The sequence below is a fragment of the Pristis pectinata genome, chromosome 1 (genome assembly GCF_009764475.1).
Source record: "Pristis pectinata isolate sPriPec2 chromosome 1, sPriPec2.1.pri, whole genome shotgun sequence".
Lineage (NCBI taxonomy): Eukaryota > Metazoa > Chordata > Chondrichthyes > Rhinopristiformes > Pristidae > Pristis > Pristis pectinata.
Window position 1 is genome coordinate 145727017 of NC_067405.1, and position 27249 is coordinate 145754265.

The window sequence follows — 27249 nt, forward strand, 5'->3', positions numbered from 1 at the left end:
GGGAGCACCAGAGGGAAACCCACGCGGTCACAGGCAGAACATGCAAACTCCACACAGCACCAGAGGTCAGGATTGAACCCAGGTCTCTGGAGCTGTGAGGCAGCGGCTCTACCCGCTGTGCCACTGTGTTGCTTTCTTGGCCACAGGTAAATGGGATGTGGGACCTGAAGCTTTGTGCATATTGGAGCAAGCATTGGAATATTTTGGGAACACTTCCAAAAGAAAATTCCCCCACGAGTCATTGCCCCTATGGTCACCAAAACCCAAGATAACCCCGTGGATTCACAGAGTCATAATGTTGTACAGAACAGAAATAGGCCCTTCGGCCCACCACGTCTATGTTGACCTTTTTACCCATCTACCCTAATCCCACATTAGGACTGTATCCTTCTATGCCTTGCCTATTTAAGTGTCTGTTTAAGTGCCTCTTAAACATGGTCATAGAACTATACAGCATGGAAACAGGCCCTTCAGCCCAACTGGTCCATGCTGGCCAAGATGCCCATCCAAGATAGTCCCATTTGCCTGCATTTGGCCCATATCCCTCAACCTTTCCTATCCATGTACCTGTCCAATTGTCTTTTATTGTTATTATAATAAAAGAGTTGTTATTGTACCTGCCTCAACCACTTCCTTTTGCAGCTCATTGAATACCACTCTCTGTGATTTTAAAAATAATAGTTGCCCCTCAAGTTGCAATTAAATCTTTCCCCTCTCACCTTAAACCTATGCTCTCTAGTTCTTGATTCCCCAACCCTGGGAAAAAGACTGAGTGAATTCACCCTGTCTCTGCCCCTCATGATTTTATACACCTCTATAAGATCACTCCTATGCTCCGAGGAATAAAATCCTAGCCAGTCCAACCTCTCCTGATAACTCAGTCCCGGGAGTCCTGGCAACATCCTCGTAAATCTTTTCTGCACTCTTTCCAGTTTAATAATATGGTGATTGTATCTGATTCCAACACCTCCAATATTCTATTGACTAGTGGGCTACTGCAGGGATCAACGCTTCGACCCCAGCTATTCATGATACGTATCAATTATCTGGTTGAGGGGACCAAATGTAACGTTTCTAAGTTTGCTAATGACTCAAAACAATGGGATTGTGAGCTATGATATTTATTAGTCACATGTACATCTACCATGTGGGAAAAGATTTTGACTAACTACCCTGTGCACCTCTACCAGGTCACCCCTCAGCCTCCTTCACTCCAGGGAAAACAAGCCCAGCCTGTCCAATCCCTCCCCATAAATAAACACCTGCAATCCAGGCGACATCCTGGTGAATCTCCTCTGCTCTTTCTCCAGCTCAATCACATCCTTCCTGTCTTGTGGTGACCAGACTGCACATAATACTCCAAGTGCAGCCTAGCTACTGTCTTGTAGAGTTGCAGCAAGACATCCCCAACTCTCATATTCTATGCCCCAACCTATGAAGGCAAGCACGTCGTTTGTCTCCAACCTGTCTACCTGTGTTGCCACCTTCAGGGAACAATGGACTTGAACCTTAAAGTCTTTCTGTTCATCGACACTCCTTAGCACCCCACCATTTACTGTATTTGTCCTATCCCTATATGATTTACCAAAAACAATCACCTCACATTTGTTGGGATCAAATTTCATCTACCAACCTTTCACCCAATTTTCCTGCTAAATATATTGGGTGTATAGGGCACAATTTCCAAATTTGTAGGTGACACAAAATGTGGGCAGACGGTGAGCTGTAAGGAGGAGAGTAATAGGCTTCAGGGAGAGACAAAGAGCCTGGTGGATGGTGGCAAATGCAATTTAGATTGTCAAGTTGACTGACTTCCTCAAGGGGAACAGGAGGTGTCAGTGTCACATACTGTGGCTGAGTAATAACTCCTCAAGGAAAAGCCATCCTCTACCACCTCGCAGCTTCTGGCAACAGACAGCATCCACTGAGCCAATTAGATCAATTATGTTTGTCTACAATTAACAAACTCCTAGTATGTAAGAGATAAAGACTCAAATCTTGATCCTTTGAGTCATTCCATTCTACTGTAAACTGTTTGGGTTGCAAATAATCTTAATTGAATTTGATTGAGATTTGATGGACTCAGTGACCTAATCAACGCCTGTAGCATCCACTTTAATGTTATTTGTCAAGTGTATTTTTAATTGGATTTTCAGAACATTGTTGATAAAGTATCACAAGAAATTGGTGTGCTAAATTAAAGCACGGGGGACTGGCATGGACAGGAAACCAGGAGCAGGAATACAGTACAGAACTTGCTCTAATGTTATGTTTATTTTGTCATTTAAATTGTGTATAATTTGCTTATTTAAGTTTACGTTAACTTATGTTTGTCATGTTAGTAATGTACTGTGCTGCTGCAAGAAGCTAATTTTCATGGCATTTATGCCCTGGGTGTGTATGCCTATGCCAATAACCTTGAACTTGGCAATAATTTTTAACCTGACAATAAACTTAACCTTGACAATAAACTTGAACTTGAATTAATGGATCTCTTCTGGAGTGACAGCTATTGACTAGTGGGCTACTGCAGGGATCAACGCTTGGACCCCACCTATTCATGATACGTGTCAATTATCTGTCAATACGTGTCAATTATCTATTGACTAGTGGGCTACTGCAGGGATCAACGCTTGGACCCCACCTATTCATGATACGTGTCAATTATCTGTCAATACGTGTCAATTATCTATTGACTAGTGGGCTACTGCAGGGATCAACGCTTGGACCCCACCTATTCATGATACGTGTCAATTATCTAGATGAGGGGACCAAATGTAACATTTCCAAGTTTGCTGATGACTCAAAACTGAATGGGATTGCGAGCTATGATAAGATATTTATTTACTAGTCACATGTACATCGAAACACACAGCGAAATGCATCTTTGTGCTGGGGGCAGCCCACAAGTGTCGCCACGCTTCCGGCACCAACATAGCATGCCCACAACTTCCTAACCCGTACGTCTTTGCAATGTGGGAGGAAACCAGAGCACCCGGAGGAAACCCACGCAGGCACGGGGAGAACGTACAAGCTCCTTACAGACAGTGGCGGGAATTTAAACAGGGTCGCTGGCGCTGTAAAGCGTTATGCTAACCGCTACACTACAAACAAAATGCAGTTTTTTATTTAAATAGAGACTAGGAATATTGAAGGAAGCATCCAGGTGTAGCCATAGGTTAAGAAGATAAATGTTAGGTTGATTTTCATTGCAGGAGGTTTTGAATACAGGAATCAGGGTGTCTTGCTACAAGACCAGATATTGAGGGCAGTGTGCAATTTTGATTTCCTTATCCAAAGAAGAGATCCCATTGAAATGGGCAATTTCTGATAGGGTTTCAGAGACTGGATGCAGGGAGGATGATTCCCCTTGCTGGGGGGAGGTATAGAAACGGGTCACAATCTTGTGATACAACGTTAACCTTTCCCTACTCTAATTGGAAGTCCCCACCTGCTTTGAGAAGGCCACTATCATCCCAGTACCTAAGAAAAATAAGGTAACATGCCTTAATGACTACCGCCCGGTGGCTCTGACATCCACCCTCATGAAGTGCTTTGAGAGGCTGGTCATGGCACACATCAACTCCAGCCTTCCAGAGATCCTTGACCCACTGCAATTCACCAAAACAGGTCTACGGCAGATGCCATCTCCCTGGCCCAACACTTGTGTCTGGAGCATCTCAATGGCAAAGACACCTAGATCAGACTCCTATTTTTTGACTACAGCTCTGCCTTAACATAATTCCAAACAAACTCACCTCCCAAACTCCTGGACCTAGAACTCAGCACCTCCCTTTGCAACTGGATCCTTGACTTCCTGACCAACACGGCAATCAGTAAGGATAGGTAATGGCCAAGAAAGCTCACCAGTGCCTCTACTTCCTCAGAAGTCTAAGGAAAATGAGCCTATCCCTGTTGACCTTCACCAACTTTTATAGATGCACCATAGAAAGCATCCTATCCGGATGCATCACGGCTTGGTACGGCAACTGCTCTGCCCAAGACCGCAAGAAACTGCAGAGAGTTGTGGACACAGCCCAGCACATCACGGAAACCAGCCTCCCCTCCATGGACTGTCTGCACCTCTCGCTGCCTTGGGAAAGCAGCCAGCATAATCAAAGACCTCACCCACCGTACACATTCTCTTCCATCGGGCAGAAGATACAAAAGCTTGAAAACACGCACCAGCAGGCTCAAGGACAGCTTCTATCCCCACTGTTATAAGACTTGAACGGTCTCTTGTATGTTAAAGATGAACCCTTGATCTCACAATCTACCTTGTCGTGGCCCTTACACCTTATTGTCTATCTGCACTGCACTTTCTCTGAAACAGTAACACTATACTCTGCCTGCTGTTATTGCTTTTTTTCCTTGTACTACAAGCTCAAAGTCGAGTTTATTGTCTTATGCACGAGCACATGTAAGCACGGGTGCAATGAAAAACTTGCAACCATGTCACAGGCACATAGCATCAGCTATGCAACATTCAAAAAAAGAAACAAATTATATATAAATTATACACAATTTTTACAAGAAACACAATTAGAACAAAAAAAAATTCCATTGTAGTGTAAAGTAGTCGTAGTGTTGCTGTACTGAGGTAGTGATTAGGGTTGTGCTGGTTGGTTCAAGAACTGAATGGTTGAAGGGAAGTAGCTGTTCCTGAACCTGGTGGTGTGGGACTTCAGGCTTCTGTACCTCCTGCACGATGGGAGCTGCGAGAACGTGGCACGGCCCGGATGGTGGGGATCTTTGATGATGGATGTTGCCTTCTTGAGGCAGCGCCTCCTGTAGATACTCCCGATGGTGAGGAGGGATGTGCCTGTGACGTATTGGACAGAGTCCACTATGCTGCTTCTTGCATTCCTGTGCATTCGAATTGCCATACCAGACCATGATGCAACCAGTCAGAAGCTTCCTCAACGTACTTATGTTTTCAAAAGATGTGTATGGATTGCATGCAAAACTAAGTTTTTCACTGTATCTCAGTACACCTGACAATAACAAACCAATTCCAAGGTAAGCTGTATAGGACTGAGATGAGAAGAAATTTCTTGACTGAACCTGTGAACAAGGATTTCATTGCACCCTGGTGAACATCACAATAATCTGCAGAATTCTCTACCACAGAGGGCTGTGGAGACTGCATCGCTAAATATATTCAAGGAGGTAGATAGATTTCTAGGCATAAGGCATCAATGGCTGAGAGCAGGAAGATGGTATTGATATTGAGGGTCAGCCAAGATATATTGAATGGTGGAGCAGCATCAAAGGGCTATAGGGCCTACTCCTATCTCTTATGATAAAATGGACTCTTGACCTCACAATCTACTTCGTTATGACCTTGCACCTTATTGTCTGCCTGCACTGCACTTTCTCTGCAGCTGTGACACTTTATTCTACATTCTGTATTGTTTTACCTTGTACTACCTCGATGCACTGTGTAATGAGTTGATCTGTATGAACGGTATATGTTTTTCACTGTACCTTGGTACATGTGACAATAATAAATCAATTCCAATTTTTCTATGTTCCAACACTTTGATTTTATCTTTGTCCAAGGATTGTGAAGGAAAGTTTAAAATTGTTTTAGGGCTTTGGTAGACGCTGCTGGCTCATAAAAGAAGTTGTCTTGCAGTTGATCTGTACCTCCTTGTCTAGGTTCTTTATGATAAGATTACATTTTTATCTGGTTTGCTATTGAATCCTCTAAAGCAGGTAAATTGAATCCGGTAAAGCAGCCAACATAATCAAAGACCCCTCCCACCCCGGACATTCTCTCTTCTCTCTACTCCCATCGGGCAGAAGATACAAAAGCCTGAAAGCACATACTACCAGGCTCAAGGACAGCTTCTATTGAACGGTCCCCTAGTACGATAAGATGGACTCTTGACCTCACAATCTACCTTGTTATGGCCTTGCACCTCGTTGTCTACCTGCACTGGACTTTCTCTGTAACTGTAACACTTTATTCTGCATTCTATTATTGCTTTTCCCTTGTACTACCTCAATGCACTGATGTGATGAAATGATCTGTTTGGATGACATGCAAAAAAAAAATTTACCTCGGTACATGCCACAATAATAAACCAATTTACCAATTCAGGTCCAAAGACCTTTCTTCAGAACTAGAAGAGTCTCCGACCTGAAATGTTAACTCTGTTTCTCTTTTGACAGATGTCTGCCATGCTGATTGATACCTTACCTGTTTCTCTCCCCACTGATGCTGCCTGACCCACTAAGTATCTCCAGTATGTTCTGTTTTATTTCAGGCTTCCAGCATCTGCAGCATTTTTGCTTTTGGGGGAAAACGCATTTCACTGTGTGCTTCAATGTACATGTGACTAATAAATATCTTACCTTAATATAAATCCAAGCAAAGATAACTATTTATCACAAGCAGTTACAATGACTCCATCCCTGCCAACCCTAACCCTCAAAATCAGGAAAATCAGTTAAGAGGTTGCTTTGAGAGCACCACACGTACTTTGAGAACCATTGAGTGCAGAGGAGATTTACAAGGATGTCACCGGGACTCGAGGGACTAAGTCACAGTGAGAGGTTGAGCAAGTTGGGACTTTATTCATTGGAGCGTAGGAGAATGAGGGGTGATCTTATAAAGGTGTATAAAGTGGGGCTTACATAGGGTGAATGTGCACAGTCTTTTACCCAGGGTTGGGAAATCAAGAACTAGAGGGCATAGGTTTAGGGTGAGAGGGGAGAAATTTAATTTGGAACCTGGGGGGCAACATTTTATTAACACAGAGAGTGGTATTTATGTGGAACGAGCTGCCAGAGGAAGTGGTTGAGGCAGGTACATTAACAACTTTTAAAGGACAGTTGGACAGGTACATGGATAGGAAAGGTTTAGAATGTTATGGACCAAACACTGGCAAATGGGACCAGCTTGGATCGACACCTGGTCAAAGGGCCTGTTTCTGTGCTGTATGACTCTTTGACCATGTTTAAGGGGCATTTAAACAGACACTTAAATAGGCAATGCATAGAAGGATACGGTCCGTATATGGCAAGCCGCTAGAGGAATTGGTTGAGGCAGGTACAATAATGACATTTAAAAGACATTTGGACAGGTTCTTGGATAGGGAAGGTTTAGAGGGATATGGGCCTAGCTTAGATGGGATCCTTGGTTGATATGGACCAGTTGGGCCGAAGGGCCTGTTTCCATGCTGTACGATTCCGTGACTCGGTGTCTCCCTCACACCCCTCTCCCCATTTAGCGCTTAGGTTTTGAGAGCTACATTTTGAGAGTTAGAAGCTGTGCAGCTATTAGAGTCGAGGGGCACGTGTAAATCTTCGTACCGTGACTGAGACTAAAACTGAAATGACTTTGCTCGTTGCAGGCAATCAGTGCAAAGCCATTGAGCAGCAAACTGAAGAGCCTTGGGCCGTGAAGGACAGGTGTAGCTCTTGTGGAACTGAAAAGGTAACTAGTGCTGTGATTTAACAGTGGAGTTAGCTGTAGCTCCAGGTGAACATGCACTGTTCCAATAAATATCAAAGATAATACTTTGCATCTCAATCCTACTGGTATACCCTAACCCTAACCATTTAAGCCCCCAGGACCCACACCCTAATAGTCCAAGCCCCAAGGTCCCCGAACACTATTAACCTAAACACTAATGCCCCAAGAGTGGAAACTACCCCCTGCCCACAAAGAGACATCCGATCCCAGTGTAAGCCCCCAGCCTCCTTTAATGACCAAGGCTCCAGCTTAACCCCCAATAGACTCATGGGCAGTTCACCAGCACCTACTAACTTTCACTCTAGACCCTCAAACTCCTCAACCCGCTTCTAGAAACCAATCCCCTGAACAATAGATGTAATTCAGACACAGTGCGACAGACTTTAAAACTGACCAGAGCTGTCACTTTCAAGATAACTGATCCTAGCCTCCCAAGCCAGTCCCTCAATTACTAACACAACTGCTCCTTCAACAACATCTCCCAAACAAACTGATATTTCGCCTGACCTCTCCAATATAAGCCCAGTCTGGTGCGTAAAAGCAAGTGGATTTGGACTAAAGGTATGAATGTCCAAATCATTCCCATATATTTAAAAACAACAAGGTTCCCAGCACCAATCCCTTTGGAACACCACCAGTCACAGGTACTCAATCACAAAAATATCATCTTACTAAATAAACACACACAAAATGCTGGAGGACCTCAGCAGGTCAGGCAGCATCTATGGAGGGAAATGAACAATTGACATTTTGGGCTGAGACTCTTCATCTGAACTGGATGTCCAGACTTCCAGTTTCTCTTGTGTCCCTAATACTAAATAATCCTGTCTCAATAGACAATGTTAGATCTAAATTATTCTGTTAGATGATATTTTACATGTATTTCTAGAAAAACATATTGAATGCATTTTATGAGATCCTGCAAATTGATTTTACCAATCAATTGAAAGGTTAATTTTCACGTAACTATTACACAGACCTTGCCACATACTCCTCCAATTTGCTGTTACACTCTGTCCAACAATATAATAACTATTAAAAGGGCCCATAAACTAGTTCCAACAATTTTCTGTCCTTTCCTATTAATAATACAAGTATAATACCTAAACTGAGAGGTTGTAACTATCGGAAAAGCCTCAACCTGTGACGTTTACTCGAGAAAGTGGAAGGCTGAAGATGACCTGCTACAGGTCTTTACAATGACGGATGGTTTGATGGAATTGGTATCAAGATGTTTTCACTTGAAGGGAACACCTTTTAGAGTTATAAAGATGGTCATTCTTCCCCATGGGATTTTTTGGTTACCGCAGGATCACTAACTAACCCTGTCCAGTGAGACAATGGATCCAGTAGTGGCTACAGGGGAAATTTCTTTACCAGAGAGAGTTGAAAATACAGAGCTGGATATCACAAAAGCGGCAACTGGAGTGGAGCAAGGGCTCGATGAGTGTATGAGGGAGAGAGAAGTAGAAGGATATAGCATAAGATTCAATGAAGTTGGTGGGAGCAACACTTTTCTCCTACATAAAACATAAATTCTCCAACATAAATTTTGGTTGACTTATGTTTTTCTTGTGAATGCTGCTTATCTGATGCTATGTGCCTGTGATGCTGCTGCAAGCCAAGTTTTTCATCGCACCTGTGCACACATGGACTTGTGCATATGACAGTAAACTCAACTTTTTTAAGACTTTAATCTCTCAGGTAGACAGAATAGCCAGTGTCTCCGCCATGAATTCCATGTGGTCTATGTGGTTCTATCTAACTAATAGGGGAGATCAGGACCAGGGTCACAGTATAAGGATAAGGGATAAACCCTTTAAAACTGAGATGGGGAGAGATTTCTTCTCCCAGAGGTTGTTAACTCTGAGGAATTCTCTACCATAGAAAGCAGTTGATTAATTAAATGTATGCAAGAACGCAAGAGACTGCAGATGCTGGAACCTGGAGCAGCAAACAATGTGCTGGAGGGACTCAGTGGGTCAGGCAGCATCTGTGGAGGGAAATGGACAGTTGACATTTCAGGTTGAGACCCTTCATCTGGACTGAAAGATAGAGGGGTGGTAGCTGGTATGATAGAGGTGAGGGGAAGGGGTGGAGCACGAGCCGGCAGGTGATGGGTGGATCCAGGTGAGGAGGGGTGATAGGCAGACAGAGGAGGGGAGGGTGGGAGTAGCGACAGAGGCTGGGAGGTGAGAGGTGGAGGTGACACAGGGCTGCAGATGGTGGGATCTGATAGGAGAGGAAGGTGGAGCCTGGAACCAGATAAGGGAGGTGGGGAGGACAGATGGGAACAGTGGGGGGGAGGGGACCCAGCGGGAGGGGTGTGTGGGTGCTGGGCAGATGGAGTGGGTGGGGGAGAGGAAAGAAACTGGGTGCTGGGGGGCTGGGGTGGGTGTGGGAGGATCTGGGTCCCCCATCTGCCTATCACCCCCCTTCATCTGGATCCACCTACCACCTGCCAGCCCTTGCTCCACCCCTGCCCCTCACCTCTTTATACTGGCTATCTCCCCAGATGAAGGGTCTCGACCCGAAACGTCGACCGTCCATTTCCCTCCACAGATGCTGCCTGACCCGCTGAGTCCTTCCGGCATCTTGTTTGTATATTCAAGAAGGAATTAGGTATTGTTCTTGGTGTAGAGGGATCAGGAAATATGGAGGGAAAGCTGGAACAGGGAACTGAATTTGATGGTCAGTCATGATCACATTGAATGGTGGAACAGGATTGATGGGCTGAATGGCCTGCTCCTGTTTTCTGTGCTTCTACCTCATTAGGGAAGGGTGTCACAGGATGCAGGTTCAAGGTTGGTCGAGACTCAGAGCCACTGTGGTGTTAATGGATGCAGAACAGTCTTGTGTTACAGATGGGCCTCTTGCTCCCTCATTCCAATGAATCGCCCTCATCCCCTGTCTGCTTCTCTGTTTAGGAGGCTGACACATGTGGAGCAGCAAAATCACTGGAGAGGATGACAACAGAAGAGGTCTGCAAGTGGTTGACTGACTCCGGGTTCGAGACATACGTGCCCTACATCAGAGGTAAGGTCTGCCAAGATCAGAATCAGTGCAAAGACATAAAATTGCTGTAAATTACTGTTATGTACCAGCAACAATAGAAACACAACGAGCCAGGTTTCCTCTATTTATTAATAACAATTTGTAATAATAAGAGAAAAGAAAATGTTAGATGTTAGATATTGATCAAAATAAACCAAAGCGTGTGTGTTGCTAGTTCCCAAACCACCCAGTCTAAGAATAGTTCTCAAAGTTTTATGATGGTAAACCAGTTCAGTTCAGCAAGCCATGAAGCAAAACGATGAGCAAAGGCTTCTGAAAACCACGTTAATATGTAGAGTAGAATGTAGAGAGAAGGAGTTTACGGAATCCACAAATTCCACAATGGAACCACTACGACGCCACAGTCACCGAAGTATCTCCATTTGCTTTGTTCCGAAGTATCTGCCACACCGAGGGCACTCGATATGTGGCCGCCCACAGATATACCTGCTTCCTGGTACAGGTTAACGACAAAATGGACTCCACAGATTGCTCCAAAAATCCATGTATGGATTTTAAAGTGACAGTCACAATGATTGTGCTTCACCCATAGATACAGAGACTGGCAGTCAGTGCTACCAACACTCTCCTCTCTCTCCCCCTCTCTGTTCTCTGTTGCTGGGTTCGAGAGTCAGCTCACAGATATCTGCATTTGCCAGCGCTTCAGTGAATCCTCCTTCAGACACCTGCAGCATTCCAGTTTTCGAAGCTCCCACTCTCAGACAAAGCCACACACACTACCATTCAGGCGCCTTAAAGGGACACTCATCAAGTAGCAAACTGGGCTCGTAACATTACAAAAATAAATAATTAGTGCAATAACGAGCTAGTGCATTCCCTCCAGCCGAAAGAGGTCTCCTGGGAATAAGCCCTTTCCTTGCACTATCCTCCCTTGGATTACCATTGGAAGGTTAGACTTGCCCACTATTTTGTCAGCCACCTGTCTAAAGGTTTCTCGCTCATCTGCACTGAGTGGAACAGGGAGTCAAGGTATATCAGAGGGGAAGACAGTGCAGAACCATATCTACAGCAACACCCATTTGTCCCAGACACGAAGCATTTTTCTATATATGTTCATTCAAGAGATGTGGGCTTCGCAGGCTGAGCCAGCATTTAATTGCCCGTCCCTAGTTGCCCCTGAGAAGGTGGTGGTGAGCTGCCTTCTTGAACCACTGCAGTCCCTGAGGTATGGGTGTGCCCACAGTGCTGCCAGGGAGGGAGTTCCAGGACTTTGACCCAGCGACAGCGAAGGAACGGCGATATATTTCCAAGTCAGGATGGTGTGTGGCTCGGAGGGCAACTCCCAGGGGGTGGTGTTCCCCGTGCTTTTACTGCCCTTGTCCCTCTGGCTGGTAGAGGTGGTGTGTTTGGAAGGTGCTTTCTGAGGCTCTGGGAGACATTACTGGAAGATGCCCAACTTAGAACATAGAACACAGAACATGGAACATTATAGCACAGGAACAGGCTGTTTGGGCCACAATGGGAACAGTTCAATAACCTATCCCGCTGTTGTAAAACTACTGAACAGTCCACTGGTACGTTAAGGTGGACTCTTGACCCCACAATCTAACTTGTTATGACCTTGCACCTTATTGTCTGCCTAACCTGCTCTTTTCTATAACTGTAACACTTTATTCTGCATTCTGTTATTGTTTTCCCTTGTACTACCTCAATGCACTGTGTAATGAATTGATCTGTACGATTGGTATGCAAGACAAGTTTTTCACTGTACCTCAGTACATGTGACAATAATAAACTAATTTACCAATTTACCAAATTAAGCTAAATCTCTTCTGCCTGCACATGATCCCTCCATTCCCTGCATATTCATCTGCCTCTCTAAAGGCCTCTTAAACGTCACTATCGTATCTGCCTCCACCACCACCCCGGCAGCTAGTTCCAGGCACCCACCACTCATTGTGCAAAAAAAACTTGCCCTGCACATCTCCTTTAAACTTTCCCCCTCTCACCATAAATGCATGTCCTCTAGTATCTTGACATTTCTAACCTGGGAAATATATTCTGACTGTCTACCCTATCTATGCCTGTCATAATTTTATAAACTTCTATCAGGTCTCCCCTCAGACTTCAACACTCCAGAGAAAACAACCCAAGTTTGCCCAACCTCTCCTTATAGTTTATACCCTCTAATCCAGGAAGCAACCTGGTAAACCTCTTCTGCACCCTCTCCAAAGCCTCCACATCCTTCCTGCAATAGGGCGACCAGAATTGGTCGCACACAACTTAACCCTCTCACTTTGCCCCTGTTTCAATGCCAGTGGATGTAAGTGAGGCAGGAAGTGCTCAGGAATAATGGAGGGGCGTGGGAACAACTTTGATTAACTGACTCTTAGACCTTTCACCTGACAGCTCCAGTGTGGTGAGCTGACAGCCCCCATAATGAGCACCCATGTGCACAAGTCTCTTGGTCTTCCCTAACCCAGAATCTACTCTGAAACCTTTGGAGCCCTGGTAATTTGCATAGACTACTAGAGACGCCAGATCAAACTTGGGTAAGGTTGTTGGGGTCATACTGAGGGGTCTGGTGCTGCTTTACTTCTGGTCAGCCAATAGTTTCCTGTCAATCAGGATCATGCAAGGGGTGATGCAGAGAGGGCTTCCTCTTGTGGGAGGATCTCAAAATGGGGGTCACTGTTTAATGTTACTGGGGGAGGGGGCTATGTTCCTAGAAAACGGTCCACATTCACGATCTTCACTAACGCCAAGCCACGATATCTGTGTATGCATCCAGGAACGGGAGCTGAAAAATAAAAAAAAGTTTATTTATTTACTTTTTTTTTTGCAGATAAATTCTGTCAGAACAAATTTTATTCCATACCTTAAATATTTGGGTAGTGATCTGTGAATTCTGTAAGGACGAATTTCCGTTGCCTGAATGGCTCTAATGCAGGGGTCATGTGTATGGGGTCAGAGGGCGGTGTGAGCCTTTGGAACTCTCTAAAGTGTGTTACGAACTCAGTGAAAGTCCCTTTAAGATAGAGAGTGTGTGTGTATGTGTGTGTGGGGCGTGCTTACATCAATAGAAGATAAAGGACGTAATGACGTTGTTGAAGAAGGTAGAAGAAGAAGAAGGAGAGAGAGAGAGAAGGGAGAGAGACACCAGCCTGCTTGTTTTCTCTATCGATGGATGAGAAACAATAACTGTGTTTGCCACTGAAATCCATGTATGGAAGTTGGAAGTAATCCGGTGGAGTTCACTTTGTTGCTGACCTGTAGAAGGAAACAGGTATATGTGTGTGGACGACCACGGTTCGGATGCTTTTCGGGGTGAGGAAGTCACTACCGAGTAAACACTGAAGTGTCGTTTGGGTTCCATCATGGAACATTCGGATTTCGTATGTACTCTCTCTATGTTTTTCTACATCTACATCTTATCTTCAGACAACGGTGGTTGTTGAAGAAGCCCTTGCTCATGTTTCACCTTATGGCTTGCGGAACTGAACTTTAAGAACCATTCAGGGACTGGGAGTTTTGGACTTTGTCACACACACACACGAAGAGTTTAGTTTTGGGGTTAACGTTCGAGGTTTAACATTCTTGAATTCTAACATACTAACATTTTTTTTACTTTTATTTTACGTATTATCAATAGTAGTGATTAATAAAATAGTTTTTAACACTGAATCATGCTCAGTGTGTTTCTTTTGTTGCTGGTTTGTGACAAAATTGGGGGCTCGTCCGGGATAGTTCCCAAGGTTAACGAGTGTCGTCTGGGATTGTACCCCAGATTGACGAGATTTGTTCGAGATTCAATCCAAAGATTTTGAGGGAGGTCTGATAAATTCTTTTTAATTGGCTTGTGTGTGTGGAAACCAGCAGCAATGGATATTAAGGCATTTTTGTAGTCACCAACCCAAAAGGGATTGGAGGTGGCGAAAAAGGATGATCTGATAAAGATTGCTACAAGGTTAAACCTTACAGAAGTAAAGCAGTCTATGAGAAAGGCAGATATTCAGAGACTGATAGCTGGCCATTATGTGGAAAAGAAGGTGTTTGAGAAGGAAGTGTTAAAACAGTTTCCTGGCAGTGAAATAGCAATTTCTGAGGCACAGGTGCAGCTGGCGAAGATAGAGGCTGAACGAGAGCAAAATAAATTAGAAGCTGAACGAGAACAAAAGAGATTAGAGGCCGAACAAGAGGAAAAGAGATTAGAGGCTGAAGGAGAACAGACCCAGTTAAAGATAGAGGCCGAACGAGAGAAATTAGAGGCCGAACAAAAGATAACTCAGATGAAGATAGAGGCTGATCTAGCAATGAAGCAGATGGAATTGAAGAGGATGGAGCTGGATAGTGAGGAAAAGGAGAAACAGAGGCAGCATGAGTTACAAATGAAGCGTAGGAGTTTGGAATCTGATTCTGAAGATGGTTTTTCAGCCAGCAGGGAGGTTCGATTAGTCCCTCCGTTTGAAGAAGATCAGGTTGATCAGTATTTCCAACATTTTGAAAAGGTTGCTGTGAGTTCAAACTGGCCAAGGAAAGGATGGGCTCTTATGGTACAGAGTGTGATTAAAGGTAAAGCTCAAAAAGCTTATTCTGCTTTGTCTGCTGAGGATGCAGCTGATTATACCAAGGTAAAACAAGCTATTTTGAAGGCCTATGAATTGGTCCCTGAGGCTTATAGACAAAAATTCAGAGACTTGAGGAAATCTGCAGATCAGACTTATATGGAATTTGCCAATGGAAAGAGAATATGTTTTGAACGATGGTGCCTGGCTAAAAATGTAGATGGGGATTATGATAAATTGACAGAATTGATACTGGTGGAAGACTTTAAAAGATGTGTTCCAGCTGAATTAACAACATATTTAAATGAAAAGGCAGTGGAAACTTTACAAGAAACTGCTAGGTTGGCAGATGATTATGCTTTAACCCATAAATCCAAATGGGGACAACCTAAAACCTTTCAAAAGAGTTACAAAGACAATCCAGGTAAACCAGAGATTAAATTGGGAGGTAATCAAAAAGGAAAAGATGAAAAGAAGCCAGGGCTGGAGAAACCTGTTGAGCGTACTTGTTATTACTGTAGGAAACCTGGCCACGTGATATCTAATTGTGCCCTTTTGAAGAAAAAGAAGGAAGCTGGGCCCAATGCTTGCTTTCAGGCAATTAAAAATCAAAAAGGTTCAGGAGATGCTGTTAAAGATCAGTCCTTGCAAGAGGGAAAAGCGGAAAAGTTGGAGGAGGTGAGAAAAGAATTCCGTTCGTATGTATCAGAGGGTTTTGTTTCACTGAATGATGAGTCACCCCAGGTGCCAGTGAAAATTCTTAGAGATACTGGGGCTAGTCAATCTCTCTTGCTGGACAGTGTTTTAAATTTTGGTGAAGAAAGTGACACTGGTGAAGTAAATCTAGTACGAGGCGTTACAGGTGAGACCATGTCTGTCCCTTTTCACAGGGTGATTTTAAAGTCAAAGTTCGTAGAAGGACCAGTCGAGATAGGGATAAGACCTAGTTTGCCAGTGGAAGGAGTTTCTTTGTTATTGGGAAATGACCTTGCAAATGGAGAAAGTGATCCTGTGGTACGGTTAACAACCAAACCAAGGATTGATGAGTCTGAGGATGATTCAGATGTTTACCCATCATGTGCGGTGACTCGAGCTAGAGCTAAAGAATTAGCCAAGAAAGACAGTCCGGTGCAGTCTGATGTAGTTCCTTGTGACAATCCTAAACAGGAAGAAAATTTTGATGCCTTATCTGAGACTTTTCTGTCTTCACTGGAGGATCAACATCCTTATAGTGAGCCTGAATTTAAAGATTTGTCTTTGTCGAGGAAGGATTTTATGGTGGAACAGACAAAGGACCCTGAGTTGACAGAATTGAAAGAAAAAGCACTCTCATGTGAGGAGATTGAAAAAGTGCCAACTGGATACTATGTCAAAAATGGAGTGTTAATGAGGAAATGGAGACCTCCCCATGTTCCTGTTACTGAGGAATGGGAAGTTATTCATCAGGTTGTTGTTCCAAAAGTTTATAGGAATGAGATTTTAAACCTGGCCCACAGTATGCCTTTGGGTGGTCATTTTGGTGTGAATAAAACTGTAGGGAAGATCTTGAAACAATTCTATTGGCCTGGTTTGAGAAAAGATGTGGTGATGTTTTGTTGAACCTGCCACACATGTCAGATGGTAGGTAAACCAAATCAAAAACCCCCTGTGGCTCCTTTGAAACCAATTCCTGCTTTTGATGAGCCCTTTTCGAAGGTGATTGTGGACTGTGTTGGCCCCTTACCAAAGTCTAAGACTGGAAATCAGTATTTGTTAACCATCATGTGTGCCACTTCTAGATTTCCAGAGGCAATACCCCTTAGAAATATTAAGGCCAAGACGGTGTCAAAGGCTCTTGTAAAATTTTTTACCTTGTTTGGTTTGCCAAAAGAAATCCAATCTGATCAAGGCGGTAATTTTATGTCAAAAATTTTTCAACAAATAGTCTATGAGCTGGGAGAAAAGCAGATTGTATCATCTGCATATCACCCAGAATCTCAAGGAGCTCTGGAGAGATTTCATTCTACTCTCAAAAATATGCTGAAGACTTATTGCTTTGAAAACCCCAAGGATTGGGACGAAGGTATCCATTTACTTTTGTTTGCCGTTAGAGAATCAATCCAGGAGTCAATAGGATTTAGTCCTTTTGAGCTTGTATTTGGACATAGGGTGAGAGGACCTTTGGAGTTGTTGAGAGAGCAATGGGTTAATGAGGAAGTTCACTTGAGTCTGTTGGACTATGTCCAAAAATTTAAAACTCGGTTGGAGAGAGTCTGCCAGCTAGCGAGAGAGAATTTGAAAACAAGCCAGATAAGAATGAAGACATATTTTGATAGACGTGCTCGGCCTAGGACATTCGCAGTGGGGCAAAAGGTGTTGGTATTTTTCCCTAGCCAAAATAATCCCTTGCAATCTCGTTTTTCTGGACCCTATGTTATTGAATCTCGAGTGACTGATCTAACATATATAATCAAAACACCAGATAGACGCAAGAAAACACAACTCTGTCATGTAAACATGCTAAAACCTTATTATGAGAGGGATTCAGTTGTGGCCTTGGTGGATGGTGTAAAGGTTGTTTCTAGAATGCCTGATGTTGATGTTGAGGAAGGCCAATTTAGACCAAATATTGTTCCATCGAAACTAAAAAACCAAAATATCCTGGAGAACCTTGAAACGAAGTTGGACCATTTACAAGTTTCACAAAAACAACAGATGAGAGAATTAATTTTAAAATTTAAAAATCTGTTCCCAGATGTTCCAAACAGAACATCGATAATTACCCATGATGTTGATGTTGGGGATGCAAAACCAATCAAACAACACCCATATCGAATGAATGTGGAAAAAAGTAAACTTGTTGATCAGGAAATAAAATACATGTTGGAAAATGATATTATTAGACATTCTACTTCAAATTGGAGTTCGCCCTGTGTTATTGTACCTAAACCTGATGGAACTGTTAGATTTTGCACAGATTACAGGAAAGTGAATGCTGTAACAAAGTCAGATGCTTACCCTATTCCTAGAGTGGATGATTGCATAGACAGAGTGGGAAAGGCAAAATTTCTTACAAAGATTGACCTATTAAAAGGGTACTGGTGTGTTCCATTAACAGATAGAGGAAGGGAGATTTCAGCCTTTGTAACCCCTTCTGGATTGTATGAATACAATGTTTTGCCATTTGGAATGAAAAATGCTCCGGCAACATTTCAAAGAATGATTAATTCAGTGATTCATGGGTTAAAACCTACAGATGCCTACATTGACGACTTAGTGACTGGGAATGATACTTGGGAAGATCACATCTCTGCGTTAGAAAGGTTGTTTGAAAGACTTTCCAAGGCTAACCTTACAGTTAACTTGGCTAAAAGTGAATTTGGCCATGCCACTGTGACGTATCTTGGTTATGTTGTAGGTCAAGGCAAGCAAGCTCCTGTTCAGGCAAAAGTTCAAGCAATATCTGAGTTCCCTATTCCCACAGGTACGAGGACTGTTAGAAGATTTTTGGGAATGGTTGGATATTATCGAAAATTTTGTAAAAGTTTTGCTGATATTGCTCTTCCCCTAACTAATCTTCTGAAGAAGGGAGTAAAGTTTGTTTGGACAGATTCTTGTCAAGAAGCATTTGAGAAGCTGAAAGCCATTTTATGCTACCATCCTGTGCTCAAAACACCTGACTTTGAAAAGCCATTTTTCATTAGCAGTAGATGCCAGTGATGAAGCTGCAGGAGCTGTGTTGTTGCAGAAGGGTGACCTTGATGATATTGACCATCCTGTAGCTTACTTTTCAAAGAAATTTAATGAGCATCAAAAGAATTATTCCACCATAGAGAAAGAATTACTGTCGCTTGTTTTAGCCTTGCAACATTTCAGTGTATATGTTTGCACCGCTCAGCAACCATTGACTGTGTATACAGATCATAACCCATTGGTGTTTCTGAGCCGAGTCAAAAACAAGAACAGAAGGCTGTTAAACTGGAGTTTAATTTTGCAAGAGTTTGATCTCAGGATAACTCACATTAAAGGCAAAGATAATGTGATTGCTGATTGTCTTTCCCGATGTTAAATGGGAAACATGTATCTGTACTAATCTGATATTCTGTAGTTGTGTAGCATGATAATTATTAACATTACTAACTATGCGCGGTTAAAATTTTTCTTGGGAAAATTTTTTTTTAGGTGGGAGGTGTTACGGACTCAGTGAAAGTCCCTTTAAGATAGAGAGTGTGTGTGTATGTGTGTGTGGGGCGTGCTTACATCAATAGAAGATAAAGGACGTAATGACGTTGTTGAAGAAGGTAGAAGAAGAAGAAGGAGAGAGAGAGAGAAGGGAGAGAGACACCAGCCTGCTTGTTTTCTCTATCGATGGATGAGAAACAATAACTGTGTTTGCCACTGAAATCCATGTATGGAAGTTGGAAGTAATCCGGTGGAGTTCACTTTGTTGCTGACCCATAGAAGGAAACAGGTATTTGTGTGTGGACGACCACGGTTCGGATGCTTTTCGGGGTGAGGAAGTCACTACCGAGTAAACACTGAAGTGTCGTTTGGGTTCCATCGTGGAACATTCGGATTTCGTATGTACTCTCTCTATGTTTTTCTACATCTACATCTTATCTTCAGACAACGGTGGTTGTTGAAGAAGCCCTTGCTCATGTTTCACCTTATGGCTTGCGGAACTGAACTTTAAGAACCATTCAGGGACTGGGAGTTTTGGACTTTGTCACACACACACACGAAGAGTTTAGTTTTGGGGTTAACGTTCGAGGTTTAACATTCTTGAATTCTAACATACTAACATTTTTTTTACTTTTATTTTACGTATTATCAATAGTAGTGATTAATAAAATAGTTTTTAACACTGAATCATGCTCAGTGTGTTTCTTTTGTTGCTGGTTTGTGACAAGTGGAAGCAGAGTCTTTGAATAGTCTTAAGGCAGGGATAGAGAGAGTCTCGATAAGCAAGGGGCTGAGAGGTTAGTGCAGGCCGGCAGGAATGCTAAGGTCACAATTAGATCACCCAGGAGCAGAGATGGGTGGAGCGTCCTACTCCTGCTGCTAATTTGCATGATTGTAATATCTGATGGCTTTCTCTCTCTGGAAATTTGCCATATGCAAATTGGTTGCTACGCCCCTGTGGTGACTATATTTCCAAAGTACTTGGTGGTGTGTAATCTTCCAGCCAATAGAAGTATTGTTTAAAAAAAAACTAGAATGCACAAGATGTTTAATCAAGCAATAAGAGGGGTTTCCATGGATCAGCAATGGGATGGTGAAGTAACATCTGCCCGTCACCCACACACCTATCCATCCCAACTACTTCTTCCTTGGTTCACCTTTCCTATTTCCTTCTCCAACCTGCTTCCATCTGCCCGTCATCTTCCCTTATCTGGTTCCACGTCACCTACCGGAGAACACAGAACAGTACAGCACAGGAACAGGCCCTTTGGCCCACAGTGTTGTGCCAAGTTAAACTAGTGATTACATCCCTAACTAAACTAATCCCTTCTGCGTACACAATGTCCATATCCTCCATCCTCTGCACATTCATGTGCCTGTCGAAGAGACTCTCAAACCCCTCTATCGTATCTGCCTCCGCCCCCACCCCTGGCAGTGCATTCCGGGCACCCACCACTCTCTGTGTAAAAAAAAAACTTGCCCCGCACATCTCCTTTGAACTTACCCCTCTCTAGCATTAGACATTTCAACCTTGGGAAAAAGATACCGGCTGTCTACTTTATCCCTGCCTCTCATAATAGAACATAGAACAACTACAGCACAATTCAGGCCCTTTGGCCCACAAAGCTGTGCCGAACATGTCCCTACCCTAGAAATTACTAGGCTCACCCATAGCCCTCTCTTTTACTCAGCTCCATATACCGATCTAACGGTCTCTTGAAAGACACTATCGTATCAGCCTCCACCACCATTTCCGGCAGCCCATTCCATACACTCACCACTCTCTGAGTAAAAAACTTACCCTTGACATCTCCTCTATATCCCCAGCACCTTAAACCTATGTCCTCTTGTGGCCATCAATTCAGCCCTGGGGAAAAGCCTCTGACTATCTACCCGATCAATACCTCTCATCATCTTATACACCTCTATCAGGTCCCCCCTCATCCTCCGTTTCTCCAAGGAGAAAAGGCCGAGTTCCCTCAACCTGCTTTCATAAGGCATGCTCCGCATCCCAGGCAGCATCCTTGTAAATCTCCTCTGCACCCTCTCTATGGCTTCCACATCTTTCCTGTAGTGAGGCGACCAGAACTGAGCACAATACTCCAAGTGGGGTCTGACCAGGGACCTATATAGCTGCAACAATACCTCACGGTTCCTAAATTCAATTCCCTGATTGATGAAGGACAATACACCATATGCCTTCTTAACCACAGAGTCAACCTGCGCAGCCACTTTGTGTCCTATGGACTCGGACCCCAAGATCCCTCTGATCCTCCACACTGCCGATCTTATAAGCTTCCATCAGGTCTAAACTTCTACCAGCCTCTGCTCAAAACTCGCCAAGCTCCATCTGCTCATCACCTGCCTTCATCTGCTTCCACCTATCAAAGTCAAAGTCAAAGTCGAGTCTATTGTCCTCTGCACAAGTCCATGTGTGTATGGGTGCAATGAAAAAACTTACCTACAGCAGCATCACAGGCACACAGCACCAGATAAGCAGCATTCACAAGAAAAACATAAATTAAACAAAAATTATACACAATTTTTACAAGATAGAACACAATTAGAACAAAAAAAAATTCCATTTTAGTGCAAAGTGATGAAAGTGGTCAGGGTGTTGCTAAACTGTAGTGATTAGGGTTTTGCTGGTTGGTTCAAGAACCGAATGGTTGAAGGGAAGTAGCTGTTCCTGAACTTGGTGGTGTGGGACTTCAGGCTTCTGTACCTCCTGCCCGATGGTAGCTGCGAGAAGTCGGCACGGCCCGGATGGTGGGGATCTCTGATGATGGATATTACCTTCTTGAGGCAGCACCTCCTGTAGATACTACAGATGGTGGGAAGGGATGTGCCCGTGATGTATCACCTATACCAGCCCCTGCCTCTCCCCTCCCACCCCCTCCCCCTCACCTCCTTATTCTTGCTATCTCCCCTCTACACTCTCAAACCTGGCGCAGGATCTCAACCCGAAACCTCAACCATCCCTTTGCCTCCACAGCCGCTGCCTGACCAGCTGAGTTCCTCCAGTAGTTTGTGTTTTGCTACATGAATACACAAGGTACAACTTCCGTAGCAGACTGCAGGCACTAATGCAACCAGCGCATTACTCTGAAATCTGGTTATCTGACTTGTAACCTCTACACACCTGTTGTGCAGCCTGCCTCCGAGGACCAGGGGAACCATCATTGGGAGATGATCACAGTCTAGCTATAGTTAGCATTGTTATAGAAAAGGACAATCGTAAACGAGGAGTAAAGGTTCTCAGTCAGGGGAGCTGAACTTTGGAGACGAGAAGTGATTTAACAGCCACCATCTGGGAACAGTTACTTAAAGGTTAATCAGGTGGTGAGTATTGGGAATCAGAAAATCTGTGCACACTGGAAATCTGATATAAGAAGTGGAAAATGCTGGAAACATTCAGCAGGTCAGGAAGCATTTATGGAATGAGAAACAGAATGAATGTTTCAGGTTGAAGACCGTCCGTCAGAAATGGGAACGAGAAAAAAATCACATTATTTTAGGTTGCAGAGAAGGTGGGCAGAAGGATGGCTAGGTCAAAGGATAAGGTGAGGCCAGGGTTACTGAGGAGATAAGTTGCAGACGACCTCCAGTGAATGGGCGCAGTTGATAATCTAAACAAAAAGAGTAACTTGTTACAAAATGCAGCGCTGTGGGACATGCCCAGCAGGTCAGGTGGTGTCTGGAGAGAGAGAAAATGGAGCCAATATCACAGATGGGTGACGTACAGCAGGAACAGCCAGTTCTGATACAGACTGGATAGGCACGGTAGTGTAGCGGTTAGCGTAATGCTATTACAGCGCCAGCGACCCGGGTTCAATTCCGGCCCCTTTCTGTAAGGAGTTTGTACGTTCTCCCCGTGTCTGCATGGGTTTCTTCCGGGTGCTCCGGTTTCCTCCCACATTCCAACGACGTACGGGTTAGGAAGTCGTGGGCATGCTATGTTGGCACTTCTGGCGCCAACATAGCATGCCCACAACTTGGCACCAGAAGTGTGGTGACACTTGCGGGCTGCCCCCAGAACACTCTCCGCAAAAGATACATTTCACTATGTGTTTCGATGTACATGTGACTAATAAAAATATCTCATCTGAGTAAGTGAGTTACCCCAAATTGTAAAATTGGTATTGAGGCTGGAAGGCTGTAAAGTGCCCAGACAGAAGGTGAGGTGTTGAACCTCCAGCTTGTGTTGACAGTGCAGGAGGTCACAAACCGATAGGTCAAGGTGGGAATGGGATGGGCACTTAAAGTGGGAGGCAACCAAAAGCTCAGTATCACCACTGCAGACTGAATACAAGTGCTTTGCAAAGTGATCACCCTATCTGTGAGGGGTCTCTCCCTTAAAGAGGCCACTTTGTGGATGCAGTTCACTAAATCGGAAGAAGTACAAGTGAATCACTGCCTCACCCGGAAAGACTGTTTGGGTCTCTGGAAGGTGGGAAATGAAGTGGTGAAGGGACTTGTGTTGCATCACCTGTGGTTGCACGGAAAATGTCATAAGGTGTGGGGTGGCTGGTGGCGCCAGGACAGAGAACCTTCCCTTCGATTTTATGATTTCGTTAATCACATGTTCCAATACTTTAATTCTCTCCCTGCTTCCCTCAGATTGCCCTTTACGACACTGACCTTTCACTCATTCATACAATTGAAATATACTATCCAAAGCTTTTCAGCTTACAAAGCCACCTAATAACACAGCTATACAAGGCCAATACTATTTTCAAAAGCTTTGAGAATGATTTCTGTTCACACATGGTGTCTTCTGAGAAACATTTCAGACCTTCCTTTTCACCCTCTCCCCTCCCTCTAACCTCCTTTCCCCTCTCTCTGCATCTTAAGACCTCATTATCTCTGAGGAAAGATGGGAGTACTAACTGTGTTTCTCTCTGTACTGACCTGCAGTTTTTTGTTTCAGATATTCAACATCCCCAGCATTTTACATTGTCTGAGGCTGCTGCACCCGCCAGCATTTATAGACCATAGAAGAGTACAGCACAATACAGGCCCTTCGGCCCACAATGTTGTGCCAACCTTTAAACCTCGCCTAAGACTATCTTACACCTTGCTCCCACATATCCCTCTAGTTTAAATTCCTCCATATGCTTATCTAGTAATCTCTTGAGTTTGACCAATGTACCTGCCTCCTCCACCACCCCAAGCAGCGCATTCCATGCCCCAACCACACTCTGGGTAAAAAAACCTTCCTCTGATATCTCCCTTGAACTTCCCACCCATTACTTTAAAGCCATGCCCTCTTGTATTGAGCATTGGTGCCCTGGGAAAGAGGTGCTGGCTGTCCACTCTATCTATTCCTCTCAATATTTTGTACACCTCTATCATGTCTCCTCTCATCCTCCTTCTCTCCAAAGAGTAAAGCCCTAGCTCCCTTAGTCTCTCCTCATAATCCATACTCTCTGAACCAGGCAGCATCCTGGTAAATCTCCTCTGCACCCTTTCCAACGCTTCCACATCCTTCCTATAATGAGGTGACCAGAACTGGACACAGTACTCTAAGTGTGGTCTAACCAGAGTTTTGTGGAGCTGCATTATTACCTCGTGGCTCTTAAACTCGATCCCTCAACTTATGAAAGCTAACATCCCATAAACTTTCTTAACTACCCTATCCACCTGTGAGGCAACTTTCAGGGATCTGTGGATATAGAGTCCCAGAGCCATTTATGGGCTAAACACAGGCAAATGGGACTATTGTAAACGGGCATCTCAGGCGGCACAGATGAGTCGGGCCGAAGGGCCTACTTCTGTGCTGTATTACTCGAATCAATGAAACCCACGAAGCATACGTAAGTGGGATCGGCAGAGCAGATTGTGATCTGGTTTCTACATGTGTCTTGTTTCCCTGTAGAGTTTGGGATCACTGGCAGACAGCTCGCCAACACCGACTCTGAGCTCTTTGACCAGCTGCAGCTGCAGGGAGCCGAGGACAGGGAGAGGCTACTGTTTGCCCTGTACCAGGAGCTCAACCCATCCGACATGAATGTTGAGGAGATTCTGGGTAAGCAAAGCAACACTTGACACACTTCAATAACAACAGAAAATGCAGGAAACACACCAGCCTGACCTTCTGAGTATTTCCTGCATTTACTGTTTTTGTTTTAGATTTCCAGCATCTGCAGTTCTTTTGATTTTCACAAACGTAACCAGAGCGTCAGTGCTGGGGCTGTTGTTCTAATTGAGAACACAGATATTGGTTTCCCTAATCCCCCAACATATAAGGAGGATGTTGCAGAGACAGCTTTATAGTATTTGATTGTAATACAACCCCCTGAGGCACACCACTGTATATCTCCTTATGTCTGAAGAACAATGATTCACCACTACTTTCTGGTTTTTTTATATCCACAATGGCACATACCACCAGGCTCAAGGACAGCTTCTGTCCCACTGTTATAAGACTATTGAATGGTCTCCTAGTACGATAAGATGGACTCTTGACCTCACAATCTACCTTGTTATGACCTTGCACCTTATTGTCTGCCTGCACTGCACTTCCTCTGTAACTGTAACACTTTATTCTGCATTCTGTTATTGTTTTCCCTTGTACTACCTCAATGCACATGTGTATGGATGGTATGCAAAATAACATTTTTCACTGTATCTCGGTACATGTGACAATAATAAACCAATTTACCAATTTAATTTACCAATTCACCTTGCCAAACACTTTCTGAGTACCCACAGACACAATACCAGTGGTGACAAGACCCTTCAGTAATCCCAAGTGAAACCCAGTTTGCCTCTTGTGGAAGTGGACTTAATGTTTCGGCTCAATGACCTGAGGAAAGAGAGAGGGAAAACAACTGTAGGGTGCAAAGGAAGTGTGGAGAGGAGGAGAGAACTACATAGACCAATACAACACAGGAACAGGCCCTTCGGCCTACCATGTCTGTGCAGAACATGATGCTGACTTAAACTAAATCTCTTCTGTCTGCATATGATCCATATCCCTCCATTCCCTGCACATTCATAGTCAAAAGCCCCTTAAGCACGACTATTGTATCTGCCTCCACCACCACTCCTGACAGCCCATTCCAGGCACCCGCCAAAAAGACTTGCCTCATGCATCTCCTTTGAACGTTCCCCCTCTCACCTTAAGTGCATGTCCTCTAGTATTTGACATCTCTACCCTGGGAAAACGACTGGCCGTCTACCCTATCGATGCTTTTCATAATTTTATAAACTTCTATCAGCTCTCGCCTCAGCCTCCGATGCTCCAGAGAAGACAACCTCTCCTTATAGCTCATTACGCTCTAATTCAGTCAACATGCTGGTGAACCTCTTCTGCACCCTCTCCAAAGCCTCCACATCCTTCCTGTAACGGGGCGACCAGAACTGCACACAATAATCCGACTGCGACCTAACCAGAGTTTTATACAGCTGCAACATGTCTTACTAACTCTTGTACTCAGTGCCCTGACCAATGAAGACAAGCATGCCATACACCTCCTTTACCACCCTAGCAACCTGTGCAGCCACTTCTAGGGAGCTGTGGACTTGGACCCCAAGACCCCTCTGTACATCAACGCTGTTAAGGGTCCTGCCATTAAATGTATACATCCCCCTTACATTTGACCTCTCAAAGTGCAACACCTCACACTTGCCCGGATTAAACTCCATCTGCCATTTCTTTGCCCATATCTGTAACTGATCTGTATTCTGCTGTATCCTTTGACAACTTTCTTCACTGTCCACATCTCTACCAATCTTTGTGTCATCTGCAAAGAAACTACAGAGACAGTAGATTGGAGCCCAGGGGAGATTAAACAAGAAGGGGACGGTATTTTTTATTAATTTGTTTATGGAATGTTGCCATTACTGGCGGTGTCAACATTTACAAATCTGTCCATCCCTAATTGCTCCTGAACTGAGTTGGCAGTTATGAGTCCACCATATTTCCGGATCTGGAGTCACATATAGACCAGTAGCCTCTCATCCTCCATCACTCCAAAGAGAAAAGCCTCAGCTCGCTCAACCTTTCCTCATAGGACATGT

The 27249-nt window shown here is 44.0% G+C and overlaps 1 protein-coding gene across 1 annotated transcript in view; it reads left to right on the forward strand.

Annotated features, from left to right (window-relative positions):
• The window catches only part of LOC127578985 (uncharacterized), a 60349-nt gene that overhangs the window by 13095 nt on the left and 20005 nt on the right, over nt 1-27249 (forward strand). The window contains exons 4-6 of the mRNA XM_052031633.1: nt 7362-7444; nt 10411-10519; nt 25103-25252. Coding sequence (XP_051887593.1) covers nt 7362-7444; nt 10411-10519; nt 25103-25252 — 342 coding nt within the window. The remainder of the gene's footprint in view (nt 1-7361; nt 7445-10410; nt 10520-25102; nt 25253-27249) is intronic.